At 46.1% G+C, this 27,784-nt stretch overlaps 2 protein-coding genes across 7 annotated transcripts in view; one reads left to right on the top strand and one right to left on the bottom strand.

The window, feature by feature from the left end:
• Positions 1-5,609, top strand: part of LOC111844248 (paired box protein Pax-5-like) — a 44,228-nt gene extending 38,619 nt beyond the window's left edge. For all 4 annotated transcript variants that reach the window (XM_023812560.2, XM_023812558.2, XM_023812559.2 and 1 more), the window contains exon 10: positions 328-5,609. In XM_023812560.2, coding sequence (XP_023668328.1) covers positions 328-404 — 77 coding nt within the window. In that variant the 3' untranslated portion in view covers positions 405-5,609. The remainder of the gene's footprint in view (positions 1-327) is intronic.
• Positions 5,610-10,557: 4,948 nt separating this feature from the next.
• melk (maternal embryonic leucine zipper kinase) lies at positions 10,558-20,760 on the bottom strand. Of its 3 annotated transcripts, none has more exons than XM_023812458.2 (18): positions 20,561-20,760; positions 20,225-20,315; positions 20,050-20,135; positions 19,560-19,676; positions 19,278-19,421; positions 19,129-19,197; positions 18,698-18,790; positions 17,769-17,867; positions 17,615-17,683; positions 17,102-17,200; positions 16,765-16,851; positions 16,383-16,511; positions 16,041-16,181; positions 15,425-15,674; positions 13,289-13,382; positions 12,755-12,914; positions 11,695-11,798; positions 10,558-10,985 (listed from the first exon to the last, which is right to left on the bottom strand). In XM_023812458.2, the coding sequence occupies exons 2-18, from the start codon at positions 20,286-20,288 to the stop codon at positions 10,808-10,810; spliced, it is 1,983 nt and encodes a 660-aa protein (XP_023668226.1). In that variant the 5' UTR covers positions 20,289-20,315; positions 20,561-20,760; the 3' UTR covers positions 10,558-10,807. The 3 variants fall into 3 exon arrangements, with proteins under 3 accessions (XP_023668226.1, XP_023668227.1, XP_023668228.1); XM_023812459.2 differs by having other exon boundaries at positions 20,576-20,760; XM_023812460.2 differs by having other exon boundaries at positions 20,643-20,759.
• Positions 20,761-27,784: the final 7,024 nt, after the last annotated feature.

Genomic DNA, 27,784 nt, shown 5'->3' with positions numbered 1-27,784 from the left:
GTCAGTGTGTCCCCCCACATTCAAAATGCTTCTGACGCCCCTGGTTTACTGCCTTGATGTTGATAGATAGATTTACAAGTGACTGATGGTTTTCCCATGTTTGGAGAAACACTACTATAGGTATATGTTTTTATTATAGGTTTATATGTACGAGGGACATGTAGTCTCAGTCAGTTACTATGGTGATGTGAAGGAAGTGTAAATAGTGACGTGTCAAGCTGGTGTGCTGGATGTTGCTATTTAATGTCCTACATTAGCTTGTCCTGGTTTGGATCGGCTTGGCTCGCTTTGGCCTGGCCTGACCACTGTGTCTCCTTTCTTCCCCAGGCTCTCCATACTACTACAGTGCAGCCACTAGGGGGCCTAGTCCAGCGACCACCGCTGCTGCCTATGACCGCCACTGACCCCCCAACACCCAAAGAGATAGAGCCAGAGAGAGAGAGAGCGAGGAGGAGGACAGTACCACCTACAGGAAGGGGGAGGTGAAGGCTGTGTTGAGGCCAGGAGCCCAATCATTTAACCCTCACCACCCGCAACAGCTGACGCAGTCCACTATCATGGTGCTGAACTGAGACAGGAAAGCATGTGCAGAGACACGGCAATACATAAGATAACAGGCAGGGGGCAGCGTGTGAAACGTCATATCAAGGATGCTCCACAAGGACGTGCGCCAGTAGAATGCAAAACGTAGCCGTTAAGTACAAGACATATTTTTTGATCAGTCCATTTATTTACTGATTATTTTTGAGGATATGTATGAAAGCCCATACTTCCGGAAGTATTCATCAGCTGTACTTCATGATATTGGGATAAATATGTGCGGCAGTGACCGCTTCAGACAAATCAAACAATTTTTTTCAGAGCGCGAGTTTCGTAATCTGACTTCACAAATGCCTTACTCCTTTGTCCCAGACAAATGAAATGCCACATAACCGTCAATGTCAATGCTCCAATCAGAGCGGCCGATAGCTGGAGGTCAGGTGCAGCGATCTGAATGCTCCAATCAGAGCGGCAGATAGCTGGAGGTCAGGTGCAGCGATCTGGTTGGCGACGGCCCTTTTTAAACTTGTGCTAGATGGGACTCTAAACCCTCATAGAATTCGGACGCTGTTGCCGGGTTCCTGTCCTACAGCTGCATCTCACGCGCAGCTGGATCTCACGCGCAGCTGCGTCTCTCATCCAGCTGCTTCTCACGCGCAGCTGGATATCACGCGCAGCTGCATCTCTCATGTAGCTGCATCTCACGCCAGCTGGATCTCGCGCGCAGCTGGATCTCATGCGCAGTTGGATCTCATGCGCAGCTGGATCTCATGCGCAGCTGGATCTCATGCGCAGTTGGATCTCAGGCACAGTTGGATCTCATACACAGCTCTCCTTGTCTGATTAGTCCACAGCACTTCACACTGAGGCTAGAGATTTCCTTAATATTTTAATTAAAAGTCTTTTTTTACTGACTTTGGAATCCCAGAATTTAATTAGAAAAAAGTAAAAAAAAAAAGAAAAAAAGTAATCTGAAATGTACTTTATCGTTTGAATAATAATCTAAATCACAAAATCCATGGAGCGGATTGAAAAATTAAGAAGAAAAGGTGGAACAAAAACAATCATATATACAACCACCTGTCAGCTGAGGCCTCTGAGGTCCTGATGCAGGGCAAGTCCAAACATTTTGTTCTGAAATTGCATTTCCGTTTGAAAGGAGAAAACCTATAAGCCTTGTGGGAGGATAATATGATCTGTTCAATGTTCTGGACAACATCAGTTTGACACTAAGGACGCTAGCCTGAGCCTGCAGTGGAACTGGTGGTGTTGCAGTGACAGACAGCCCTCGCCTGTTATTCTGCACTGCGGATAATCTGAGGAAGGGTCATACCACTTATACACAGTGGAAAATCTAGACGGAAGATGAGACGGATGGGGAGCGACGGAGTCTCGCTCATAGCAAATGTCGAGAAATAAGGTGTTTTTGGGAAGCCTCAAACTCAGGTCAGAGTCCCGCCGTTGTCCAAGGGAACGAGACACAGGAGCAGAAGCCGTTCACAATCTCTGTTTGACAGACACACCTGCCCGATATCCTGAAGTGTGACACCAGCGGACCGCGATACGAGCCGAGGAGGGAAATGCTAACGTGCTAAACCGAGGAACAAAAACAGCTGTGTGCCAAGAGAATCGTGCCAGTGAACACGTTCTTCTTCAAAATCTAGTTAGCGAACAATATAAAGTCTATGTGTACAGTAATGTATTTAAATGTGTACAGTCAGTATGGACAAATTATGGGATGTAGTCTGACTACACTGATGGCACTGACGTGCCCCAAATAGGGCGAAGCCACGAAAGGGGTGCATTGTCTGCTTCCATACACAGACACACATGGTGAACAGTTGTAAAATAATCCATACACGGTTCTGGTCGTAACAAATTTATTTATGGAAAAAGAGGTTAATATATTTAAACGTTTAATAAACAGTAATTAATGTGGTGAGCTGATTAAACATTTGTTTATAGATTACTGTCTGATTTTTATGCCAGGTGATAGATAATCTGTCACAGGACCAGGCCTGATGATTGTTTGGTTCCGGGAGTGTGTTACGTGCTCACAGAGTTGCTCAGAGATGCTAAGATCGCTGGCAGGTTGATCCTCCAGTCATATAAAGCACAGAGATGCAAAGGGCTTGTCTTACCAGTTGGACCAAAAAAATATAGTTTGGGTCACTGTTTTGGTACTTAGTTTGGGGTTAATAGGCTAAATAAGATCAATTTCTTGGTTAAAATGAAAGATTCCCGCTCTTGTACAGAATTAGGCCGAGATTGTGTTTCTGTGACGATGACTTCTGTCAGGCACCATCTTGGTGTTTCAAATCTCTCTCTCTCATTTTCCTAAAACCTTTGGTAATGTGACCCTGTTTGAATCGACCAAGGTTAATACGACATAGATCAGTCTTTTCCTTCAAGGAGAGTGAGTTAAATTTTACTTATACTTCTATTTTAGGAATTTCTAGATGGGATGGAATGCAAAAGTGATATTTTTCCCTGCCTGTTTTGTGTAAAGTCTTGACTTGTTTTTATTAACCCAAAGTTGCTTGGATGCAACTCTAAAAAAAAAAAGACCTTAGAGTTCTCTGCGGCGTTGTGGTGAACTTACCCTCATACCTTTTCCCAGAGGCATTATCAACCTGAGGTACACCAGCTACAATCCAGGACAGTGCCTTTTCTAACTGCTTCTTCAAGGTCGCCGAAACATCCGTAGACCGCTAATAGTTTGCAGCATCCTGTAGACTCTGTGAGATTCGCTCGGACTTGGGAGTCAACCTGTCCACGAGCCAAATCGATGACTAGACACAGATCCTACTAATCGGCGGACAGGCCTGAAAGCTCAGTAGGCATGCGGCAGTTGATTTGCTCATAGTGACATTATATTTTGGAGACAACAGTTGATGTTGCTGATTATGCAACATGTTGAATCGGTGAACTGATCTCCCAGATCTCTCTTTGGATTCTTCTGACATGAATTGTTTGTGGTTTGTGTGTTTATGAAGAGCGACACACAATCTATCTGAACAGAAATTATTTATTTTTACGCAAACTCCTTTGCCGTGACGGACTGAGGATACACGGCTACCCACTGAGACACACCCCCCCCCCCCCTCCCATTTAAATCCATTGGTTATATTTGGGGTATTCCCAGTAGAACCCGGATCCAGGCTCACCAGAAAATAAACAGAACCTTTGCTGATGTCCTCCTTGGGACATTGACCCTGCAACCCTCCCCGGGAAGCAGAACTACACCATCAATCCCCCTCCACCCCCACCATAATCCTATCAGATATGCCCCCCCCCACGTTTGCGTCCCAGGGATGCCCCCTCCTACCCTGACAGTGGGATTACGACTATTACGACCAGCCTGCCGATCGGATTCCCTGACCTTTCCTAAAGTGCTCCGTTTCCCAGTGAAATATGATTACATTGTTGGATATGGGACATTAGACATATTTAAATTCAGAGTCCTGAAGGCTGCATAGGGATTCATAGAATATGAAAATGCTTATCGGTTGAATTATTGAACAGGCAGTACGTTCAAATGCATGCACAGGCCAGGATTTCGCCCAGCTTAGTCAGTATCCTAGGGTAAATAGCAAAATAAAAAATGGATGAAACCATTAACAAATGAGATGGTTCCACTTTGACGGGTCAGGCAGTGATTTCAGCTCCATTGTCATTTACGCTCTCACACACACACACACACACACACACACACAACAAGGCTTGACATGGTTGATCCTGTTGAAAACATCACTAGCGTGCTAAGCTAACTTGACTGAGTGATAAAATTTCCGGAATTGTTTTGTTCATGTTTATTTCTCAGTGATGATGTTTTGGTTGAGTAATCAGCTATCCATTAATTGAAGAGCTAATTTCCAAAACTCAGTTCATTTTTTGTTGTTTTTGTGATGAGACGGCCAGTTCGCTAAAATCAGGCCTCCTCATCATATGTTAGCGTATTGGGAACCAAATCTCACTCAGTCGTTATCCAATGAAAAACTCTCTTTAAATTTCCAAAACTCACTAATTGCATAGAAACTTTCTTGAAAATGTATCCCGTGGACTGAGTGAGTTTTAGAAATTTGCTCTTCAGTTGTGTTTGGAGTTATTGCTGCAGTATCACTCGAGATGTTTACCATTGTTTATGACAAATTTTTTCGGGGTATGAAATCAGAAACTATGCTTAAGACTAAACGTTAGCTAAGTAGTGTGAGATATCACCTTCCGGCTGCCGTTTCTGCAGCTCCCGAGTCCCACAGCCCTCCTCCCTGCCTTCAGTAGTGAAATTTTCATCTCCATCCTGCAATGAGAAGCAAAGATGGTCATGTGATGGGTACAGAAGTATCGTTAACTGCCAGACATGTTCTATTAAGGGAAACACGCCGAAACAGAAGTCCGACCGCATTTCTGTAGGATCCACCAAAGTCGAAAATATTTTGAGTGTCATGTTGTTTCAAAAAGACAAAAGATGAACAGCAGAAAATATTAAAATGCCTTCAAATGAGTGACAACAATGAAAAATTAATAATATTCAATGAAACAAATGCTTCCTTAAGAAAACTGTATGTTTTTCTTACATTTTCTAGTCTTTCTAGTATTCTAGTAATTTGTTGAAAACAAATTTGTTGTTCTTTCATTGTGTCATGTGCTGTCTGAATATTTGAATGTATTTACAGGAGTGCCAGTTTGCCAAAGATATCAAATCACTGGATTTTCCTTTAACTTTCTTTTGATTTTGGAATTGTCCAGACTGGATATTGTGACTTTAATATTAGGGTTATTTTTCAGGTTTATATAGTCATTGTTAATATCATTGCATATCCGGTTTGAATTGGTTTCTTGCTGGTTCCTTTTCTGGGTTTTATACGTCAGACCTGAGTGGTTCTGCTTGCCGGCCCCTTGTACCTGCAGAGAAAGGGGATGGCAGCTCGATCAGATACGCGGCTCTCTTCAGTGTCATTTGTGAATCCTCGTTTTATGTACCTGTACTGTGAGACAAGATTTAATTATTTGTAAATACTTGCCATGATTTTATCGGTTCTTGAAAATAAAAGTAATTTTTTAAAGTTGACAGATTCGGTGACTTTCGGTGTGAGATGTACAGAGTACATGTATGTATATGTATATCATCCATCCATCCATCGATCTATCTATCGTGTGTGTTTATATCTCCATCTATCTATCTATGTGTCATGTGTGCGTGCTCATATCTCCATCCATCCATCCATCTTCTGTAACCACTTATCCTATTCAGGGTTGTGTATATATGTTTCTGCTTACATTCATTGAAATGGGCAGTGAAGTAACCCTTCACTGTTTTGATGTTTGAGTGATTCAGCGAGCAGAGCTAGTACAGCATAATGTAACCAGAGCATTATTCCATGTAGTGTAAATTCACTGGCTGCTCATACACCAGCGGCCCATTTAACGCCAGCCCTGATCACGTCATGCGTATATACATTAGCGGCGTCTCTGCCGCCCGTCTGCATGCCCGCCGTATCAGGCTGCGGGGTTAGGGTACTGGGTCTGACGTATATACATTAGCGGCGTCTCTGCCGGCCGTCTGCATGCCCGCCGTATCAGGCTGCAGGGTTAGGGTACTGGGTCTGACGTATATACATTAGCGGCGTCTCTGCCGGCCGTCTGCATGCCCGCCGTATCAGGCTGCAGGGTTAGGGTACTGGGTCTGACGTATATACATTAGCGGCGTCTCTGCCGGCCGTCTGCATGCCCGCCGTATCAGGCTGCGGGGTTAGGGTACTGGGTCTGTCGTATATACATTAGCGGCGTCTCTGCCGGCCGTCTGCATGCCCGCCGTATCAGGCTGCGGGGTAGGGTACTGGGTACTGGGTCTTCCTTTTTGGGACGGCAGCCACATTCCGGGATCAGCTCCATGGCCGCCACTCGACACCGCACCGCCCAGCTGGATGAGACACTTGGCTGGGTGACCACGGAGCCTTGGCAGAGTCGAGAGCCGCAAAGGCTCATGGGATGCCAAGTAGCCGGTCGACATCTGGCAGGCTCTCGGGCTCCAGCTGCTTTGGACGCTCAGGCTGTGGTCAGCATCGCCCGAGTGTGCTGATCAGTGACCGGGACTCCAGTCCGCAACCAGCCTCCCTTTCTGGAAGATCATTCCGCCCCCTGCTATATATCCAGTAGAATTCCTTTTCAATGTGAACATAAGGAACGTGATTTTCCTGGCTTGGTACACAGTCAGCCAGGAATAAAACACTTATGATATAATGAGTGAATTTACAGCCCTGCAGCCCAGACCAGGATCAGATTGTAGCAGACGGACACGAGGAAGGACGTGCAGCTGCAGCCGTACAGTGTGACGCTGCTGTCATTGCCAGTGGGGGGGGGGGGGGGGGGGGCCGCTCACCGGATGGGAAATTATCCGGAATAAATTCCCCACCATCATCACGATCGGATCCATATGCATTGTACAAACATGAATTTCATTACATCATTTTCAATGCCTATGTATCAGCTGATACACACATGTGAACAAAAATGTGCTTATTTGCATGTGATTATTAAAAAAAATCCCTCCGTCAAAATCTAAATGCTTATATAACCCAACATGAGATATACACACATAGACATACATATACAAAGTGAAACAGCACAGCAAGTGAAAGTAAAAAAAAAATAATGCTTGAAAAATAAAATTTCATATACATGTGGATAATATGAAAGGTTTTATGCAAAATTTGGATAACTGATTTAAATAGGGCTGCACACTATATAACTTAACTATATAGTTAAGCAGGGGAAATCATCAAGATCAAATAAAGAAAATTAAACATCACATTAATACATATATTAAAATGGAGGTGTGTACTTAACTCAAACCGATCTGACACAAATCCTGTGTAAATGCATCGATTCTTTTTATCGATTCTATAATTTCATTATAATTCTAGCAGATCTTTGCTGGAGCCGTCCCCCTGTCTGGGGGCAGCCCTTAGGGACGAGGGTCCTCTCTTCGGGTGAAAAGCTGTTACAGGCTGGAAATGACACGCCACTCGTTCCCAGCAAAAAAAGACAAAAAGCTTTGAGACATTGTGCCCCCCCCCCCCATCCCCGTGCCAGTGACGGGGCCACGTCCGGCTTGTTAGACTAATAGCTTCATTAACGGCTCACCGAGTATGCCTGTCCGTGGGCCCAGTCCTCTCCTTCATCCGCCCCCCTGCATCTCACATGTACAAGCAGCACAAATGCCCCACCCCCATCGCCACGGCGACTCCCTTCCTCCCCCTGTGGGATTATCTAGCAGTACGGGCCTGTGATGAATGAGCCTGTCTACAGAGAGCCATCTGAGGACCAATTAAAGGAAGGATAAGAGACCGGAGCTGTCAACAGGGAAAGAGGAACCTGTCTCACACACAGAGAAATCTCTGCGCTAAGCTGCTGCTTTGCTGTGCGCTCAGCTCCAGTGTCAGGCTGGGGCCTCCAACTGCGTCCGCTCTCACAGATACCCCATGCCAGTGTTTCCCAGTCTGGTCCTCGGGGACCCACAGACGGTCCATGTTTTTGGTCCCTCCCAGCTTCCCACCCGACGGCCCACATTTCAGCAAAAACCACAATGTCTGTGCATCCCTGAGGACCGGATTCAGAAACACTGCCCTGCACGTGCGTCGGTGGACTGGCACTGGGCACATAGATGTTCAGGGCCTAATAGCTCCCTGGGCGTCTTCTCAGTCCGTTCCGAGGCGAGGAGGTTCGACAAGCACGTGAGGACAGGACACCTCCGGCCGGCTGCGTTAGAAATGACAAACAGAGGACGGTAATTATGGAAAGCGGGCTTTTAGGGTGAAGGAAGTTATGTAGGGGTCGTACGAGGAAAGCCAAATAAAGCAAAAGACAGCTTTGGGTTTGCAAGGACTGGCTGATTAGACTGAACAGCGTGAATGGATGCAGGACTGGTGGGTCAAGGAAGGGGGGGGGGGGGCGTTTGGGGGCGTCGACAAAGGGATCAGACGTTAAAAACGAAGTTCTAAATCAGCGCCGTTAAAGATGCTATTCTGACTGAATTCACTTTGGCTCTTTCGACCGCCATCTGATCAGCACCAACCTTAATAGCTTATGCTAGTATCCGGCCTCCCCTCTTCATGGCAGTAAAGTCCCCCCCCCCCACGTAACCCCCACAAAAGCTTTCAATTGCCATACATAAAAATGCCATTAAGCACAGCACAAAACTATCCATATTTATATTAGAATCTCAGTGAACGATGGGCTGGAACTGCAGCCTGACAGCCCTCTGTGCCCATTCCTCCTATTGTTTATTTTCTATGTCGAATAATTTCTTCGCTTCATAATACAAATGCACATCCTGCTTCTCTGTAGCAATAATACACTTTGCTTTATTCACATATTTTGATTGGCTGGCTGGAGATCAAATCCTTCTGAGCTCATACTGGAAATCTCCAAAGACAAAAGAGATATAAGAGACATAAAACGGTCAATGATAACTGGAAACAGTCTTTTATTTTTACTTGTCCTTTGGCGATTTTTAATGAAAGGGTCTATTGGCCCACAGTGCATTGCGGGAGTCTGGGGTAAAAGCTGAAGACAGCCCAGTTCACAGTCTATCCTCCCTCAAGCCTTTCTGTCTGCAGACCCAAGAACACATTAAAGACGTAATGTTTATTAGCGTTTATCTCTACAAAACCATGTGAAAGCAGCACTTTTGTTTTTTCCAGTTCCAGTTTCTCAACGATGACGAGAACATATGGGTGGAATGGTTGGCGGTAGAGAGCAGCAGGATACTATGACAACATAATTAAGGATTTTAATTCTATGCCTGAGTGCGTCAGTCCAGTCTTTATGCTAATCAAGTCCCGCCTAATGAAATAAATCTTTATAAATTCTACCAACTATCCACAGCGCATTACAGTTCCTAGTGTCTATGCAGATGGGGAATAGGAACCATTTATATATAAAGTACTCCTTCACCGGTTTTGTAAGTTAAAAATAGATCATTGTTTCTTCATAGGCAAGTTCATTCAACGACACCAACTTTTTGCAAGTGATTATGAAAAAATAAGAACATCTTAATTGGTTTTTAAGGCAGGTTAAGGAACAAATATAGCATCATCCCAGATGGGATACTGGATATTAAATATTTTTGTAAAATTGCTTTAATAATAAGTGTCAAATGACGTTTGGATTCCTCAATTCCTCGGGTTCTTTACTAAGAAACTACATATAAATTTGACTAAAATCCTTCCTGATAGCATCTCATATAAGCTTTAGAGTTAAGTACTCAAAACCAAAGGTTTCATACATCAAATCCGTTGTCAAACCTGCTGTACTGATGAATAAGATACTATGATTTTTTTTTTAATGGACCAACTGAATACAGACATTCTACAGAACCATCAAGAGCAAGCCACCTTAGCCCATATAAACATGATCACTTGGGTGCAATGCAAAGGTTCAAGATCAAATTCTGGCACGATGCACTTTACCCACTTATTTCCAGCATTTGCAGTGCATCTTGGGTAGGATCTATGCTTCTTCAGAAGAGTCGCCTACCCCAGGCACCTTGTAATGCCACTAAGATCTCAACTCTGGCCACCCATTTACAAAGCATTACACATCATACGAACATCATAAAATACAGAACCGGTTCTAAATTCCCCACAGCTGCTCTTTGCTTTGTGTGTCACGGGCAAGATTAAAGTCAGTCGGCTTCCTGGACGGCAGCATCTCCAACGTGACTGAGGCTGGAGGGACGGGACAATAATTTACCACGAAGCCCATATCATCCGACGTGAAGTTTAACTGCAGGAGGCAAGGCTGAGGTTCCCATTAACGACCCTCATAAATCCCACTTAAGAACAGGCAGACAGAGGCTGCCTCATGCAAATGAAGGAGTCACCTGATACGGGGGGAGGGGGGGGGGGCAGAAATGATCCCGGGGAGCTTCAAAGGAACATGAATCAACCCAGGCAGCAATCAAACGGCGCCCATAATCCACCCAAGAGGACGAATCCGGAACAAAACGCCGGCTTCCATTCAATAGCTGAAATTTATTCTTAATATTACAATATTAATGGATATTTTAAAAAAGACAAAAATATGAAATGAGAAACCAAAAAGGTTACAGGAAATGGCAGCACCACAAGACGACGGAACAGACATCGCGACCGAAAACACTGACATGAGGCTTAAAATTCGTAACATCTGACCACGGCTAATGCGTATGCGTGACGGGGTGTTACATTAGCACGGTAGCGGCCTGCTCGCCGGGGGAGTGCCGTCACACTCTGCAGGTCGACAGCAGGTCCTCCACCAGATGCTTGTACACCCAGGCGTCCCCTTTCAGCCGCTGCCGCCTGATTCCCACCACCTCCGGCTTTGTCAGCAGACACACCTCCAGCTCGAACTGCATGGTCACCTTACCGAAGTCCGAGCGCGTGCTGCATTTCAGGGTGTACCTGCGCGACGGGGACATCACATCACATCACATCACTGTGCTTAGGAACAGCCAAGAGAGACCTTGACTCAGGCCAAGATAACATTACAGGTGACCTAAGTATTGTTATGACTCTTACTAAACATCATCCCTGTTTGTTTACTTATGTACCCAATTCATTCATCCGTCTATTCATCCATTCGTTCGTCTATCCATTACGACATTACGAACTGCTTCTGACTGTAGGCAAAAATGCTATGCGTTCCCACAATTTTGGCCAGTAGTGTATGTATTATATTGTATGATGTACTAGGACACACCCAACAACAGAAATTCCTTGTATATTTAACATACTTGGTCAATAAAGATCTTTCCGATTCTGAAAAACACACTTGATACCTTTAACTAAGACTGCACGATACCACGTCGCGATAGGTGAAATTTGTGTGAGTAGTACCGCGATATTTATAAAACAGAAAAGATTCAATTACCCAAAATAATCTATAGTCAAACAGAACTTAAGACCTACCAACAGTATGTCATAAGTTGGTGGTGTTGCTGCAAGTGTCAAAGCGGCGCTGACAAATGCGACGTGATTACTGCATTACTGCACATGCACACACCGCAATGATGATGCTGAAACAATATATCGTGCAGCCCCACCAATAACAATGTTCTAGCACAGCTGCAGGGGGCGCTGTGGTCACAGCACATCACACGGAGCGGCTCACCCCTTCTGCACGAAGTCCACGTTCTTCTCTGGCAGGATGCTGAGGATCTGGTTGAGGACCTGTTCTGCGTTCAACTGGCTGGTTAGGGTGACGTTGTACTGTGCCTGGAAGGGGAGCACAGTGCACCTCAGACTTAACTGGCCTGAAATCATCTCAGGACCAGGTCAATAAGCATTACGATCACAGTAGCTTGTGGTATATACAGCAGCCCGCTGTCACAGCTTATAACTACAGACTGCAAGAGGATTAGATGTTGAAGGCCTCAATGTATGACGAACAGGAGGTTGAAGTTCTCCGCATCACATGGTCATCTGCTCCATCTAACCACTTCCAGCAACTAATCAAGTGCAGGATCATCAAGAGCCCAAGTCTTTAGCAGGAAGCACAGAATACAAGGCAGGAAACACCCTAGACTGGTGTCTGTCTGCCATAAGACACACACATTCGCACTATGAGAAACATAGAAATGCCAGTTGACCTATACCATGTCTACAGAGCAGAGTTCCCCAATCCAGTCCACGGGGACCCAAGTGTCTGCTTCCTCCCAGCTCCCGGTAGGGAGGAAAAAAAAAAAATTGTGGACTGACTGGTAGGGAACAAAAACATGGACCGACTGCGGGTCCCTGAGGAACGGATTGGGAAACAACTGCTCTGGATTTAAGGAAGAAAGCCAAGGTGGGAAAAACACAAAGAGGCAAGAGGCAAAGCCCTAACCTCCGATGAAGAGGTGCTGCTCATCGAGCCACCATATTCAACACAATAACATACATCAAATATCTGCAATACCTGAAACAAGTGACATAGTCCATCTAGGCTGCGATTCTGGGGCTTTGGGCCGGGAAGGACGGCCGCGCCACCCAGGCCTCACCTTGGTCCTCCGTGGGCTGGAAGGACGACCGCGCCACCCAGGCCTCACCTTGGTCCTCTGTGGGCCGGAAGGACGACCGCGCCACCCGGACCTCACCTTGGTCCTCTGTGGGCCGGAAGGATGACCGCGCCACCCGGACCTCACCTTGGTCCTCCGTGGGCCAGAAGGACGACCGCGCCACCCGGGCCTCACCTTGATCCTCCGTGGGCCGTCCCGCAGAGCCCTCTTCTTGTTGGGGGTCAGCATGGTGATGACCTTGTCCAGCCCCCGCTCCAGGCTGCCGAACACCTTGGCTCCCTTTCGCTTCTGGGCACTGTCAGTTTGTGGGGTAGCCATGTCTAGGGACCGAGACCTGTAAGGGTGGGGGATCCTGAATATCAGCTCCAAAAGGGACATTAACCACACCCAAAAAAGGAAAGCTACAGCTGTGTCTACCCAACGGTCTGAAATGGCACTATACAGATCACCTAAATTGGTGGGGGTGGGGCAAGAATCTCTAAAGCAGTGCTTCCAACCGGTGGGACCCCCAGACAGTCCATGTTTTTGCTCCCTCCTAGCTTTAGAGAACCTTGTCTCTCTTTTCTTGGGCTTTTTTGAACATGTTGCAGAAACGGACTGTCTGGGGCCCCCTGACAACTGGGCCAAGAGACTGAACTAGAGTATCCCAAAGGCAACATGGTGGAACTATTTGCCAGAGCTAACAAAGAGCTTGAGTGGGCTCACTACCTCCTCTCTGGGCTCAGGGCTACCACCTCCAGGAGCCCCTGGGTCCTCTGGTCCAGGCATTGAAGAGGCTCTTTGGAGACACTGCCCCGGTTCGCTGTGGAGACATGGATGGGTGCATAGGGGTCACCAAGTGGTATTAGATGCCGCGGTAACAGGGTCGGGCTGCTGTGACCGAGCAAAACGGAAAATAGCGCCGTGAGGGGGGGAGGCAGCAGCTAGCCTGTGTTTTTCCCGTGTGTGGGGGGGAGACAGCAGCTAGCCTGTGTTTTTCCCGTGTGTGGGGGGGAGACAGCAGCTAGCCTGTGTTTTTCCCGTGTGTGGGGGGGGAGACAGCAGCTAGCCTGTGTTTTTCCCGTGTGTGGGGGGGGGAGACAGCAGCTAGCCTGTGTTTTTCCCGTGTGTGGGGGGGGAGACAGCAGCTAGCCTGTGTTTTTCCCCATGTGTGGGGGGGGAGGCAGCAGCTAGCCTGTGTTTTTCCAGTGCTCCCCCTGAAGCTCCTTATTGATCTAAGAATCTTATTAAGCCATCGCTCAGCTTAAGGGCCTGGATTTGGCTTCCGGGGGGAGAGCTTCACGCCTCGGAATTTCACAGTCCATTTGCTCAACAGCAGGCATGAAGATTCCATAAGAAGCGTCGCCGTTCGGTATGGAAACCGTCAACGCGGCAAGCACTGAGGTCCAGACAAACAAACACAAAGCCAGGTCGGCAAGCTCCGACCTAACACGCTAAGATGCTAACATTAGCGCACATCCTGCATGCTGCACAGTAAAAGTGCAGATACTTCTGCTGCTGCATCAGGAATCACGCATTTCCTGCACAAAACAGAACAAAGACTTTGTGTTTCAGTGTTCTTAAAGTTGCTTTTGCCGAAAATCACACTAACCAAGACTTAAGATTTATTTATTTTTTGAGTTTACAAACCAGCAGACTGCGAGGACCCTCAGACACCCGCGAGACATGATGCAGAGATGCGCACTGAACCCCCCAGCGCTCAAAGGAACCTTCAGTGCTGTTCCATAGGGAGCAGAGGGACAATTTGCAAGGAGAAAATTGAAAAGAGCATTTACTCAGTTAAATACAGCCACAAGCTAAGGACCCTGCCCTTATAAAACATTTTATCTAAGCCAATATTAGAAAAAGCCGCTGGTTTTTTAAACAGAAAATTAATGACTAACAACATACTTTAGCCTTATGCTGCTTTTAATGGGAAACTCTTTATCTTTGATTAAATTGATAATTACAAACCCTAGCATAACAAATACTAATTTGTAAAACGCGAATTAGTTTAAATGGAAGTGGCAGGCTAAATGAGTTTATTATGAAGTACAATTTATTTGCAAATGTAATCCAAAATACTACTTACAGTAACTGCAGCAACTCAAAAAGCTAATTGGCCGTCACTCAGCAGTCAGCCGCCGCCCACAGGGCAACGCAGAGGCCAATCGGATTGAGCGAATAAGCTGGAGACATACTTCTGGCTCACATGAGCAGTCAGTGTTGGCTATTAAGCTACAACACTTTACGATGCTTCCAACTTCGCATGAATGAACATGCATATCGCTGCCTGATGAATACCACGCATTTCCACCTTTTAATGACTGCGGCTTTTTACCCTAGAAGAAATACTTCCATTCTCTTCAGTCTACTGATATCTTCTCATTGGTCAATTAGATGTCAAAAGCTGTTTTATGCAGTCAAATATTTAACTAGTATTTATGTTTGTGCTAGTTAACATTTGTATTCATGAAGGTCGTTTGGTGCTTAAGTTATCCAATTACATTGTTTTTGGTTTATATTGCAAGGTGGTAACTGAGAAAATGCTTTTTACATACTCCTAAATGTATGATTCATCCATTCACCCAAATTCACTACCCCTCCCAGAAAGCACAGATCACAGATGCTTAGCCTGTCATTCTGAGGCAGGGGTAGGCAGCCCTGATCCTGGAGTGCTGGTGTTCAGCAGGTTCTGCATCCTACCTGGTCTCTGAAGAACCTCACCTGACCTCAGGCAGATAGTATCTCATCAGGTAGGATGGAACACCGGCCCGGATACCGGCACCCCAGGATCAGGGGCTGCTGACCCCAGGTCCGGAGGGTCAGGCTGCGGTTTGGATGTAGCCCCAGGGATAAGCTCACCATTCGGACTGTAGGCGGGGGGCCCGTAGCTGGTGGGCGTGGTGAGGGAGGCCTTGTTGGATCGCGTGCTCTTCCTACAGGAAGCTGGGGTGCGGGGGGCGGGAAGCACAAACGTGTCCCCGTCCTTCTGGCTGCTTCCCAGGATGGTCAGGTTCTCCTTGTTCTGCTCGTGCTCTTCGGCGTGGGTCCGATCCCGGCCGGGGCTGGGGTGCACTTTGGCCCTCGGCTGCTCGGAGACCCCGATCTGCCTCTTCCGGGTTGTTAGAGGGCGGCGGGGGAGATCACAAGGGAACAAAAACAACCAGCACCGTTAACCAACTGGAATACAAGCTAACAGAAGTCTGAAGGAAACACGATGCAACTCCATTATCCAAGCTTTTATTACCGGCCAATCGGAACACTCTAGAATAAAAACCAAGAAATAGAACTTTATGTAGTATGTATATTAGTGTTATTATTTTCTTGCATTAATACATTTCTTTCGCTTCCTGATACAGATCTGAGAATGAACTGAGAACCCAGTAACTAACATGGTACCAAAACCCCAACACGTTTGGCACCCTGAAGAGAGTTAAGAGCGACAGGCCAATGGCTGCCACAGAACTCGGACACTGACTGGGTTTTCCATCAGGGGCTTGGGCGAGAATACACCCCAAGGGGCGTCCTTCTCCTGCCGGTCGGTGGGAGGCCCCAAGGACAACAGGAGCAGAGGGCTGGGCGACGGTGCCTCCTCACCAAACGTCAGGGTCGTCTTGGACTGGGGACACAAGATCTCGGCTTTGAAGGTGACCTTGGCTTTGAGGGCTGGGTCACCTTCATTATCATTCAAGCTTATAATATATATGGAACTATATATTAATGACAGGGTGTAACATCCAGACGTAACACTAAGGATGACATCACGGAGCAAGGACCAATCACAGGCAGAGGGTGGAGTCAGGGCGGGTGTGACAGTCACCTTCAGCTCCTGCGGAGGGGAGGCGGGGATGTCTACCACGGGCACGTCTGGGCGGAGCCTCACGGGCCTCCCTCGCTGCTTTTTCGCTAGGAGCAGCAGGTAAGTTGCCGTCGTGTGGTCATATTTCCACTAGTCACACAAAGTCAAAAAATATTAATTAAATCACCCATCAACCATATCAAAAACTATGTTCAAAACTGCTGTAATTTAAACAGTAATACCCCAAAGAGCGATAAATCCTAACCGATTATGAAAGGACGCATTACTCATAATTAAAAGCTACACAAGACACATCTAGCCCCTCGCAAAGGAACCGGTACATTTTCTGTGCCCTGCTGACACCTAGTGGTGACACGTGGAAGGACAGGGGCCGCTCACAAACCTCAGACACCAGCTGGACGGTGCTCTTCCTGGAGCGCTTGAGCCTCACCGCCATCTCGGTGATGCAGTCCTCGTCGATGTGGCCCAGCTGGAGAACATGGCTGTAAGGCTCGGGGATCTCCAACAGCGTGAACACAATTCTGACCCCGGCCCCAACTCTGAGGACTCCGTCATAGCAAAACCCCACCCTCTCCCATTACGTCTCTTTCCTGTACAGATAATTTTATTTTACTTTATTACCTTCACACAGTAAATTGGACTTTGGACTACAGTCCACAATCGACACAGGGGGAAAGATCTCCACCGTGTCGCCCCAGGGGGAAAGTACAGACACTCACAGGGTGTTTGCTGTGCCACTCCACGGGGCTGCTGTAGCCCTTCATTACCCAGGGGTGATCCAGCAACTGACGCACCGTTATGCGACGCTTTGGCTCCACCTGCAGGATGAACCAAGGAACTTCATTTACATAAAAAAAACCTGCAGACAATGCAATTATAAACTTAACTGAAATCAGTGTCACACATGCTACAGCACAACACCAAATAATTGTGGCAGGTGGACATTTAAATATTTCAATGTGGTTTGTTTAATTCGATGTTACATTGGAGAATGATGTTAGGTTGCTGTGTCTGTGATTGTGATCGGAAGGGCGCCAGTTCAAATCCCAGGGTCGGCATTGTGATTTCACTGTTGGGCCCTTCAGCAAGGTCCTTAACCCCAATTGGTCCTGGGACTGACAGACCCCGTTTCCTCAAAAAAAAAAATGGACGCTGCTTTGGATCAGAGCGTCTGGTAAATCTGCTGTCGTTTGAAGATAAATGTGAGGGTGAGAGGAACAAGGATCTCTTACCTGCATCATCTGGCTGAGGAGGACAACGCTGCCAGTGGACAGCCAGGATGGGCTGTTGTATTTGCCCCTCTGAAAGACACACAGGAAGGGGATGTAGATGCATATGCTATCGCACCACGACGGACCGCGGGGAGGCCCAGAGCGAGCCCCTTACCATGATCTTCCGGTAGAGGACCATGCAGTTGTCGTCGTCGAACGGCAGGAACCCGCAGAGCAGGGCGAACAGCAGGACTCCCATACTCCACACGTCGGCCTGAGAGAACAAGAGTTAGGGCAGGCCGGTGTGGGGCGTCGCCACGGCGACCACATCCAACATCTCGCTGCTGCATTCACCATATTTTTTATCCGACTCTTTAATCCAAAACATACAGCACCAGTCACCTGACCTAAACAGTGGAAATGGTGAGGGAGGAGTTTGACGAGTGTAAAGGAAAAGTGGCCAATGAGTGCTCCCCTAATTTATTTTTAAATATTATCGGTCAGTGCGTAATTCCATATGTTGTTTTACAATGTTGCCATCTTCATAATTATTCTAAATGTGACAAACAGTACAAATAATCCTTTTCGATAGGTGTGTCCAAACTTTTGACTGGTACTGCACGACTTTTTGAGACGGTAGGGTCAGACAGTCCCTGGAGACATTTCAGTTAAGGATCTTGCTCAAGGGCCCAATGGTGAAATCACTCTGTCAACCCTGGGATTCAAACTGATGACCTTCCGATTACAGAGCCATTATTAACCACGTATGTATAACTCCTGTGAACTGTAATGTATGCAACATTCATGGCACAATTGCAATTATTATAATGCTCATACTGCAATTGTTTGCACTGGGTGTGGCTGAATGAGTAAGCTTTGCATATGCCCAGTAACAATTTTTGACTTGTCGACGTGACGCCGAACTGTGAGGAAACTGCTAGTGGGGATGGAACCCAGCCCTGCCGCGTCAGACTGATCTTAAACCCCGGATGTGGACTGGCCACCTCTTTAAACCGTATACCCAGCCTGAGAAGATCACGGCGCCAAAAGAGGGGGTAGGAGCCAACACCCCTGTGAGCTCAGCGGAGACAGAGCACCCCTCACCTCAGAACCGATGTACGCCTTGCCCTGGATGAGCTCCGGAGCTGCGTAGGCAGGGCTGCCGCAGCACGTCTTCAGCTCGTACCCGAGCCCTCCCTGTGAACAATACAGTCATTCATTCATTCACCTTAAACAACCACACAAAAAGACAAATATAGACAATATACAGCACCATATACAATAATTTCCATAAAAATAAATCAGCATAGCTTTCGGGGGTGGGAAGAAGTAGGTGCTGAATATAAGTACCAAAATTTTGCACGAAAAAGATAAATATATAGATATTGATAAGAAAGTGGGCTGGTAGATGGGAATCTGCATTAAAGCGGAAAGCAACAGATGGAGTCTGTTTTTAGCCAGTATATGAGCCGTTGGGGCCAGTGAGAAAACGTGACTGCAGTCGAAGACACAGGCGATTCGATCGCTTAACATACTTTAGGTTTAGCGCACAGCCCAAAGTCGATCAGCTTTAAGTTGTGGTCCTCATCAATCAGCAGGTTCTCCTGGAGGATAAGAGGACGTCAAAACGCAGCAGACGTGCTAAATATAGACTGGCAGGCCCCGTGGGGGACGGTGCACCCACCGGTTTGAGATCCCTGTGGGCGTATCCCTGGCTGTGGACATAGGCCAGCGCCGAGACAATCTGTCTGAAGAACACGCGGGTCTCGTCCTCCGAAAGGCGGTCTTTGGCGATGATGTAGTCGAACAGCTCTCCTCCAGGACAGTACTACACCAGGAATGGAGGGGACAAGACTCACGACAAGTCATGGCGTGAGAGAAAGCGTCCAGTTTGAAAATGACCACCCGTGACCATCTGCGGCCAAGTGACACAGGGTTTCCCTACCGGTTACGCAGGGTGCATTACCTCCAGCGCCATGAAGATCTTGGTGGACGTCTCGATGACCTGGTAGAGACGACACACGTGCTGGTGGCTCAGGTTCTTCATGGCTTCGATCTCTGTCTTCACTCGTGGCAGGTCCTCCTGGAGGTGAAGAAAGGCAGGGCGTTCAGAATGACGGTCGGCAGTGATGCACCATCTAGCATTGGTGAACGTCAATAGCAGTTGGACAACCATTACTTAAAAATGGAGGAAGACTGGAACATGCATTTATGCATATGTAAAAATCGCTATAACACGGATTTTTGCACAGAAAGGCTGGTGTGAACCGTTTCTCATTGTGCGTGCATGTATTAGCGGTTATGCACCCGGCAGTGAGATGACATCTCTCCCAAGGGTGCCTCCCGTCAAGTTCTAATTTACTCCAGGCTAACAGTGACCTGGTATTCAAAAAAGCAATTATGGATAGCTATCAGTACATCCAAAGAATATACAAGTACTAATCAGAAATATATACCCCAAGGTCCTTTTTTTCCATTATTTTTATTGCAACCTTTTCTCCAGTAAGAATATGCCTGCCGAGCTTCACTTTCGCAAAACCACCTGCAAAACATACAAGCGAGGCAGGAAAACAAGTTAGTTTCTTAAATGTAGCTAGAGACGCGCTGCGGCGATGAGATGCGGCATCATACCCGAGCCGATGGTCTCATACACCTCATAGTATCTGAGGAGCTCCGCGTTACTGTCCGCAGGCATCTTCCCAAACACGCGTCAATGTCCGGCCTGAAACAAGACACAAGGCACATCAATTCAGCCCATCTGGGAAATGATTATTGTTATTACCGTCAAAGTCGTGATACTTTTGCCGTCACTTATTTGCACTCACTGATGACAAACCGCGACTAGTTACTTCTGCTGAATGTGTGATCGTTTAAAATTCCACTAAAAAGACAATACATACAAGCTAACGCACCGCGACCGTGCATATACATATCCATTCCTAACAAAATGACAACAGCGTAAGCTACCTTATTTAGTATTACCTCCTTTTTGCCCTTTATTTAAAAAAAAAAAAGGGAAAACCAAAAAGCAGTTTTAAAAAAAGCACACCGATCAGTTTATCCACAGACTCAGTTGCAGGGCCAAGATCTGGAGAAGTTTGAATTTCCCACTTAGTGACGCACTTCCTGTTTCCGGCTTCCGGTCACAGCGGGACGCCACGGGACGTCGCGCGCCCCCCGGCTTTAATGCAGACGGGATCGGCCAGCTGTTCACCGATATTAACTATTAAAATATTGCACGATTATAAACATTTAAAAATACTACAGAGTGTGCCCGGAAGTGTCTCAATAATCGGTATATAAAGCAGTAAACAGTCTAACGCGACTCATAAGTTTATATTCATAAACAGTGACGTTATGAGCATGGCTGGGATATGGCTGTTTTAATGCTTCGCTTTTTTCCCTTATGCGATTAAAGGATGTATATTTAGAAAAGGATTACGTTAAGATAACTGTCGTGACACTTCTGAGGTTAAAGCTGAGCATTAAGTTTTTTTGTGTCCTACAATGTGCAATCTTGCTCTCATTTTAGGAGGCTTGCAGTCATTAAGAAAAAAACTTCAATCCAAATCGTACTCATATTTGATTAATAAATTATTCGTATTTTTATTTTACCCGTCAGTGATATTTATTGGAATGTATAATATAGAGATAATAAAGCAAAATCTAGAAACATAAAAGTAGCAAAACAGCATTCCTGTTTTATATGTCATGTCCCATATTATGAAAATAACGGTTTTATGGGATGCACATGTAAAGTTTTTTTTTGCTTCTAAAATAGGACTTGTTTTTATTTTGTTTGTATTGTTTTGTCTTGAACATAAAATGCAAAACGAGGTCCTTCCTTTTCCAGTCTACATAATTAATCAAAGTTCCGTGGGCGTGCATTGCTTTCTTCGCATTTACCAGCCGATGGACGCGTCACAGGAGCGGAGCTGGATGATCCTTCCTGTGCTGATTTAAACCCGATCTGTCATCGGCCTGGCTGTAACGCCTGGCTTTAACCACTTGCGCCGCTCTCTATCTCTCTCCTTTTAATTCTGAATCCCTGTGATGCTTCAAACACATGCAAATGTGACGGCACCACCGGCATCACAGGGTTTACTTGACACATTTCGGTGGGGTGGGGTTGTATTCCAAGGCCTCTGTTCTTCATTTTTCAAGTCATCCTTTCATTTTTTTGTTTCTTTTTTTCCTGGTCCCCCCTTTTCTTTCCACCCTCTGTTTATACCCCAGTGGATAATGGGAAGCGTAAGCCGGGCGTAGAGCTGTTTTTGTGCTTTATCGTAATTGCCTACCCTCCTCCCCGCCCCCCCCCCCCCCAACCCCACACGTTTGCCCAACAGTGAGCTGCCTGGCCTCAGCAGGTACCCAGCAGTAAGTCAGAAAGGGGCTGCCAGGTCTGTTCCGCTCTGATCCAGATTCAAATTCCATCAAGCTTTATTGGCAGGCGAGGGACGCAGGGCTGCCAGAGTACTTCCTCATTCCCGCTGGCTCGGAGCGAGGAGGGAGAGGCCTGGATTGCCAGGCTGCCAGCCCCCCATGCGTGTCCGTGCGTGTGTGTGGATCACTGTCCACTTAAAGGCAGTCTGAGGATTTGTGCGTTTATGTGTGTATGAAAGAAAGAGCTACAACAGATTTTTGCACACAGCTTTCTGTATGAGAGTTTCAGTGTTTCGTTGTCGGGCAGTGAGTGATACTGCATAAAACACTGTGTGTGTGTGTGTGTGTGTGTGTGTGTGTGTGTTGTATACAGGAGACCCTTGAAACTGGCATTTTTTTGATGAGGAATCTTACTTCTCATTTGGGGACCGGGGGCATTTTAACAAGCTGTGGTCTGATTTTTTTTCTTCTCACTCTCTGAATGGTTCCCCCCCCCCCCCCCCCAATCACAGCACGTGGTCCCATCAAAGACCCCATTAACATACAGTTCTCATTATCCCCCCGCTTCATGGGGAGCGAGCGTGGTGCTCTGGCAAAGTCACCTGCAGCCAGACACAAGCAGGCGTACTGCAGATCCCAGACCAGGAGTGTGGACCTGCTTCTACTCGGTGAGAAAGCCCTACTCAGCAGAAATCAAAGCCGTTTATACAACCAGGGGCAGGACCTTAAATTATATTGCATATAAGATCAAATAACTCATTTCTTTTTAACTTGCATGGAATTTTTTTTTTACAGGACTACATCTTACATTACCGACGTTTCCCATTCCACATCGACACAGACAGCTGCCTCTGTCCTTTTCAGACCTATTGTTTGAGGATTTAAATAGGTTCTTTACCTTTAAGTCCTTTAATAGGTTTGATCAATCCTTTATAGGACTACCTCTGCCCATATTTCCATCTTTATAACACCGACAAGCTGATATTCAAGAAAAAACTGCTTTAATGCAAGTCATATTGTGTTACTGGCTAATTCAAACAGATAAAAAAGAAATCAAAAGCACAGGATAACAGACTTGAGAAATAGCCCATCTTCTAGTGAAATTAATCAGGCAATGAAGTTGTTTATTATCCTAGAAATAAAAGTGTTGTTTTTAATTAGATTGGTGAAATGATTAATTGCTGTCATCTTTGTAGACTTTTTTCACCTTCATTTGGTTTCGCAGTTAACCCTTTCCCTGTCAGTTTTTTCTTTCCCCCGTGTCTGTTTATTGCTCTGAACACTGGGAAATCCTGCTCTGCTCAAGGAACAGAACCACAGAACACAGGGATGGACTGGAACTCAATAGGGAAATTCCCTTTATGGAGTGAATGGGATTGGAGACGATGCAAAAGAGAAAAGGGCCTTTTTAATAAACAAATGGAAAAAATGCTGTTTTGGTGGGAGAAAGACAAACGCTTCACAAGTACTTACCTATGTTATCCTTTCTTGTATTTATTTCTACTTTATCCATTTTCTTTCCTTGCTGCTGAACAAAGAAATCCCCCCCCCCCATGTGGACCAACAAAATCTTATCTTTTATCTTATCTTATCTTATCTTATCTGTTGTCTTGTCTTATCTATCTTGTGTAAGTGGATGCCAGTTATCAGTGATGCACAGGTCCAACATAAAGGCCGCTCCGCTCCACGGATGCCGTCCAAACAATAGCTACATTAATATACAGAGGGGATGAATAATTGGTGGAATAAATTAGCACAAAGAGAGTCACATGACTCGTCATCCCAAAATGCACGGCAGACCTGCCTACCTTCCTTCTTACAGTAACTATAATAGATACATTTGTGTGCATGAAATGGTTTTTGTTGATCTATAGTACTGTCCTATACTGGTAATTGCTTTTAACATTTCCATGGATATCTAAGAGAGAATGTTAGTACTGAGCATTATTATCCCAAAAAGTCACAGCTTAACAACTCTAGACTAGTTCGGCTGTATATAGCTACAGCTGCTAACTTGTGCTGTGCATTTTCACACGTAATCACTGCCGCATGCGTAGGGTTGAAGATCTCTTAGGAGGTTATATTCTGATGGCAATTTGACGCCGGTCTCCTGTTACCTGAGGGACAAAGATAGCATGAAATATATGGCACTGGGATAACTTAGAGTACAAAATAGGCTGCTTTAAACTTAAAAAAACAGGAGTTTAGAGATACAAATTCAACTCGTTTTTCATCTCACACTCCATTCCAAGGAAAGACCAGTCTGCAGTTAGTCCTTGCTTGGAGAGAATGTTTTTTTCTTGCGAGGGACCAAGGTCTGGCAAACAGTGAGGAATTCTAACCTTGGCTCACCCACAGACCCAGAGACTTCTGTTCGTGCCACGATCCTTTGGGAATCCGACAGAGACATTTGGAGTGGCTTTTTAATGGATATATCTTAGCTCCTTCAGAACGCTGCGTTCCCCAAGCAGATCCTTCTCAAGTTCATTTTTTCGATACTGAAGATTTTACAATAGACTTCAAAATAGAATATAAAAGCACAATGTGTCCAGTGTGCTATAGGGGAAGAAAACAAACAAACAAAAAAAAAAACGGTAATGCGCTTTTTCCGAATAGCTACAGCCCAATTTGAAACATGTCACAATGGACAATCAGCGGTACTGCTAATTCCACAGTCTCCACTGGGTCTCTCCCAGCCATACCAGTGTCCATAGCAACAGAGAAGCGGCTGGCAGATGGCTGCTGGTGCAGCGAGGAAGGGGCCGCCGCAGTCCGATTGGGCCTCGGGGTTTCCTGCTGCACCAAACTGCCCCCTTAGCTAATGTTACTGTTACTGTTACTGCTACTGCAACTGTATCCGGATCTGTCCTTCTGTTATTGGTTATCTCCTCTTCTATCGCCTCACTTTGCAGGGGTGTATACAGGGGAGGAGCCACAGGGGCACTGGCCCCAGCTGAAAGCTGATTGGCCCCCAGAGTATCCCTCTCCCCGTCACTCAGCATTTCACAACATTTGATTGGCTAGTGATGAGGTATGGCCTCTCTGATGCCCCCGGCCCTAAAACAAATCCTAGAATTGCCGCCTGTCATTTTGACTGTGGCTTTACACAATATACTGGAATATTCTCTATACATGAGAATACTGTGTATGCTGTCACTTAAGAGGTCATTTTGAGGAATCAATGACAGTGACGAGCGTCTCAATTGGCCCAAACATTGCGTACGTCCTGCTCTCGCGAGAGGCGGGGCCAGGCCCAGACCAGGGGAGGTGTCCGGCCCTATATTTAGGCCGACACAGATATAGTGCAGCCCTGGTGAGGCCTCAGCTCTGGGGCCAAAGTGTGTCATGTAGCAGTTTGTGCAGGATGAATTTCTGTCATGCGGGAACACAGGAGACTCAGTCTGTTACACAGACTCTTGACATTCTTACCCTAAACACATGTGCTGCAAACATACATGAGCTAAACTTGTACGCTGTAAACAAACTTGTTTTTCAAGCGATGTCACAATACTAAGAAATCACGCTGGTTATTTTATTTAAGATGCCGACTTTCATCCACATACATCCAGTTTGCTTGAAATTTTTCCCACCTTTGTTTTTCTGTGTTTTTGCCAGATTTTCTTTCATTCCACAATTAAAGTTTATATCTCACGTTCGTTCCTTCTCTCACACCTCATACCTCCACTCCAAAGGATAAGCTTCGGATTTAAATCCGTGTGAATCCGTGGCGCAATTGTACGATTGCCTCCATGCAATTAGAAAACGTGTTAATTGGACATCTGCGAAGTTCGTATTTTTAGTGCCCGCGATGTGGAGTGACTCAGGATTTCACACAGTGTTTCATTTCAAGCTCTTCTGCTCGCGGCCTCGAGCCCTGGCTCAACGGCGACACCTGACCTGCCATGGTAACGCTATGTAACTCCATATGTTAGCTAGAAGTCAGCGAGCGCTTGTACCACTGAGACTTATTCGGCTGTAGCTGCTAGCCTGGGATTGCTTCTTCTCAAGGAGGGTGAGGTCTGAGGTTCTCACACACCAGGACCACAAAGGGGTCTGGATAAACAGCCACCAGCTACAAGTTTTATTATATGTGAGGTTGTAGCCTGCGGTGGGGTGTTGCTTTTGTGGGATAGGTACCTGGTACCTCAGAAGGTTATCAGTTCACATCCCATGGCTGGCAGAGCAAAAGCTACTGGGGAGTTGGGGGGGGGGGTGGCAGAGGCAAGAGGGGGAACAGCGGGAAGAGAGCAAAGGATGTGTCAACTGTGCTCAGTGTTGGGGAGTGACTAGTTACACGTGACAGTTTTATGTAATTAAATTACATAATAAATGTAGTTGTAATATGTTACAGTTACTGAGGAAAAACATACGATTAAATCACAGTTACTATTCAAGATGTTGGTGATTACAAATGGGTTACATCCGAATATACTCTTTTCACGAAAATCTTCTATGTAGAATATAACATTAATTTTGTTGCTTTATATCTTTTGCCGTATAGAAATGGCTTCTTTTGGCAAACAATGCCGGTCTGCAAAGCTGTGGGGAAAAAACCCGACTTAGTAATCAAAGTAATCAAAAAGTGATCAAATGTAATACGTCACATTACTTTGACAAAGTAATCAAATTAGTCACATTATTTATTACATTTTTAACTGGGTAACTAGTAATCGGTAACCTATTACATTTCAAAAGTCACCTTCCCAACACTGCCTGGGCCTTCAATATGTCTTGATTGTTCAGTTTTTAGTATTTGGGGGGTTGTGTTTTTTTGGGGGGGTGGGGGTTAGGCGATTGCCTCAGGAAGCAGCTGATCCTAAACTGACAAGAGCAGCAGCTCCTGTTTTTCTTAAGATGCGCCGTCAGTTTCACTTTTTATAAGCCGTCTCATATTATGTAGTCACTGTAGCACAAACGGCTCCTGGCGTTATCAGGCCAGAGAGCCACACCGTGGGACACCCCCCTGATGATGTCACCCCCTGATGATGTCGCCCCCTGATGATGACACCCCCCGATGATGTCACCTGGCCTTTGCCAACGGTTATTTTGGAGGCTACAGTATGGGTTGGACTGGTGGTTGGTGGTTTAAGTCGTTTGTAGATTTGGAAACTATTAGACTGTGGTGAAGTGCTATATATGTATTTACCGTATTATGTAAACAGATAGAATAAGTGCCTTTAAGTTATTTAAGCTGTAGGAATCAGCGACCCTCGCTTCTTCCGGGCTGCGTAAACAGACTGTAACTCTTGCCTTAGTCGCTTCCTGTTTTTCAGTGGCCTGCTTCAGATTCTGACAGTGGCTGAGGGCAGACCGTCTCACGCTCTCTCTCTCTCTCTCTCTCTCGCTCTCTCGCTCCCCCCACCCCCGTCCCACACCACAGAGCCCTTCAGTCTGAGCCTGGGAGCTGGCTCCGGCAACGCTGACGCAGAGAGACGGCCACACCGGGCGTCTGAGAGCCGAGCGAGACGGCGAGTCCGACCTTCAGCCAACAAGGGCCCGACGTTTAAGTTACAGTCGCGCTCCCAAACCGACTATAGAATCCAGCCCGAGTCACAACATCATCAGGTGTGGTATCGATAGAAGACGGGAAATAATAAACAGCGTAGAAACTATTATTAACTGGTGACAAAATCCGTCTGGAGCTCAAACTCAGCCAGGGCCCATTTCAGATCCGATCCCGATAGCAGTATCAACCTCAACACCATTAAATAACTGTCTGTCTCCCGATAATAACTGCCTGATTGGGAAATATTACTTGATTACTGCCGCGAGAACCCAAACTTCTCCAGAATCACTTGTTTGTTTGCT

This window comes from Paramormyrops kingsleyae, chromosome 25 (genome assembly GCF_048594095.1).
Source record: "Paramormyrops kingsleyae isolate MSU_618 chromosome 25, PKINGS_0.4, whole genome shotgun sequence".
Taxonomy (NCBI): domain Eukaryota; kingdom Metazoa; phylum Chordata; class Actinopteri; order Osteoglossiformes; family Mormyridae; genus Paramormyrops; species Paramormyrops kingsleyae.
This window is presented reverse-complemented; position numbering and strand designations above follow the sequence as displayed.

Bases quoted from the DNA above. Each gene is read 5' to 3' on its own strand.
- melk (XM_023812458.2), bottom strand. From the start codon at position 20,288: ATGCCTGCGGACAGTAACGCGGAGCTCCTCAGATACTATGAGGTGTAT. The intron at 20,136-20,224 runs GTATGATGCCGC...TATGTTTTGCAG, and splicing joins GTATGAGACCATCGGCTCGG to GTGGTTTTGCGAAAGTGAAG. The intron at 17,201-17,614 runs GTAAGAGATCCT...TTCATCCTGCAG, and splicing joins TCCTCAGCCAGATGATGCAG to GTGGAGCCAAAGCGTCGCAT.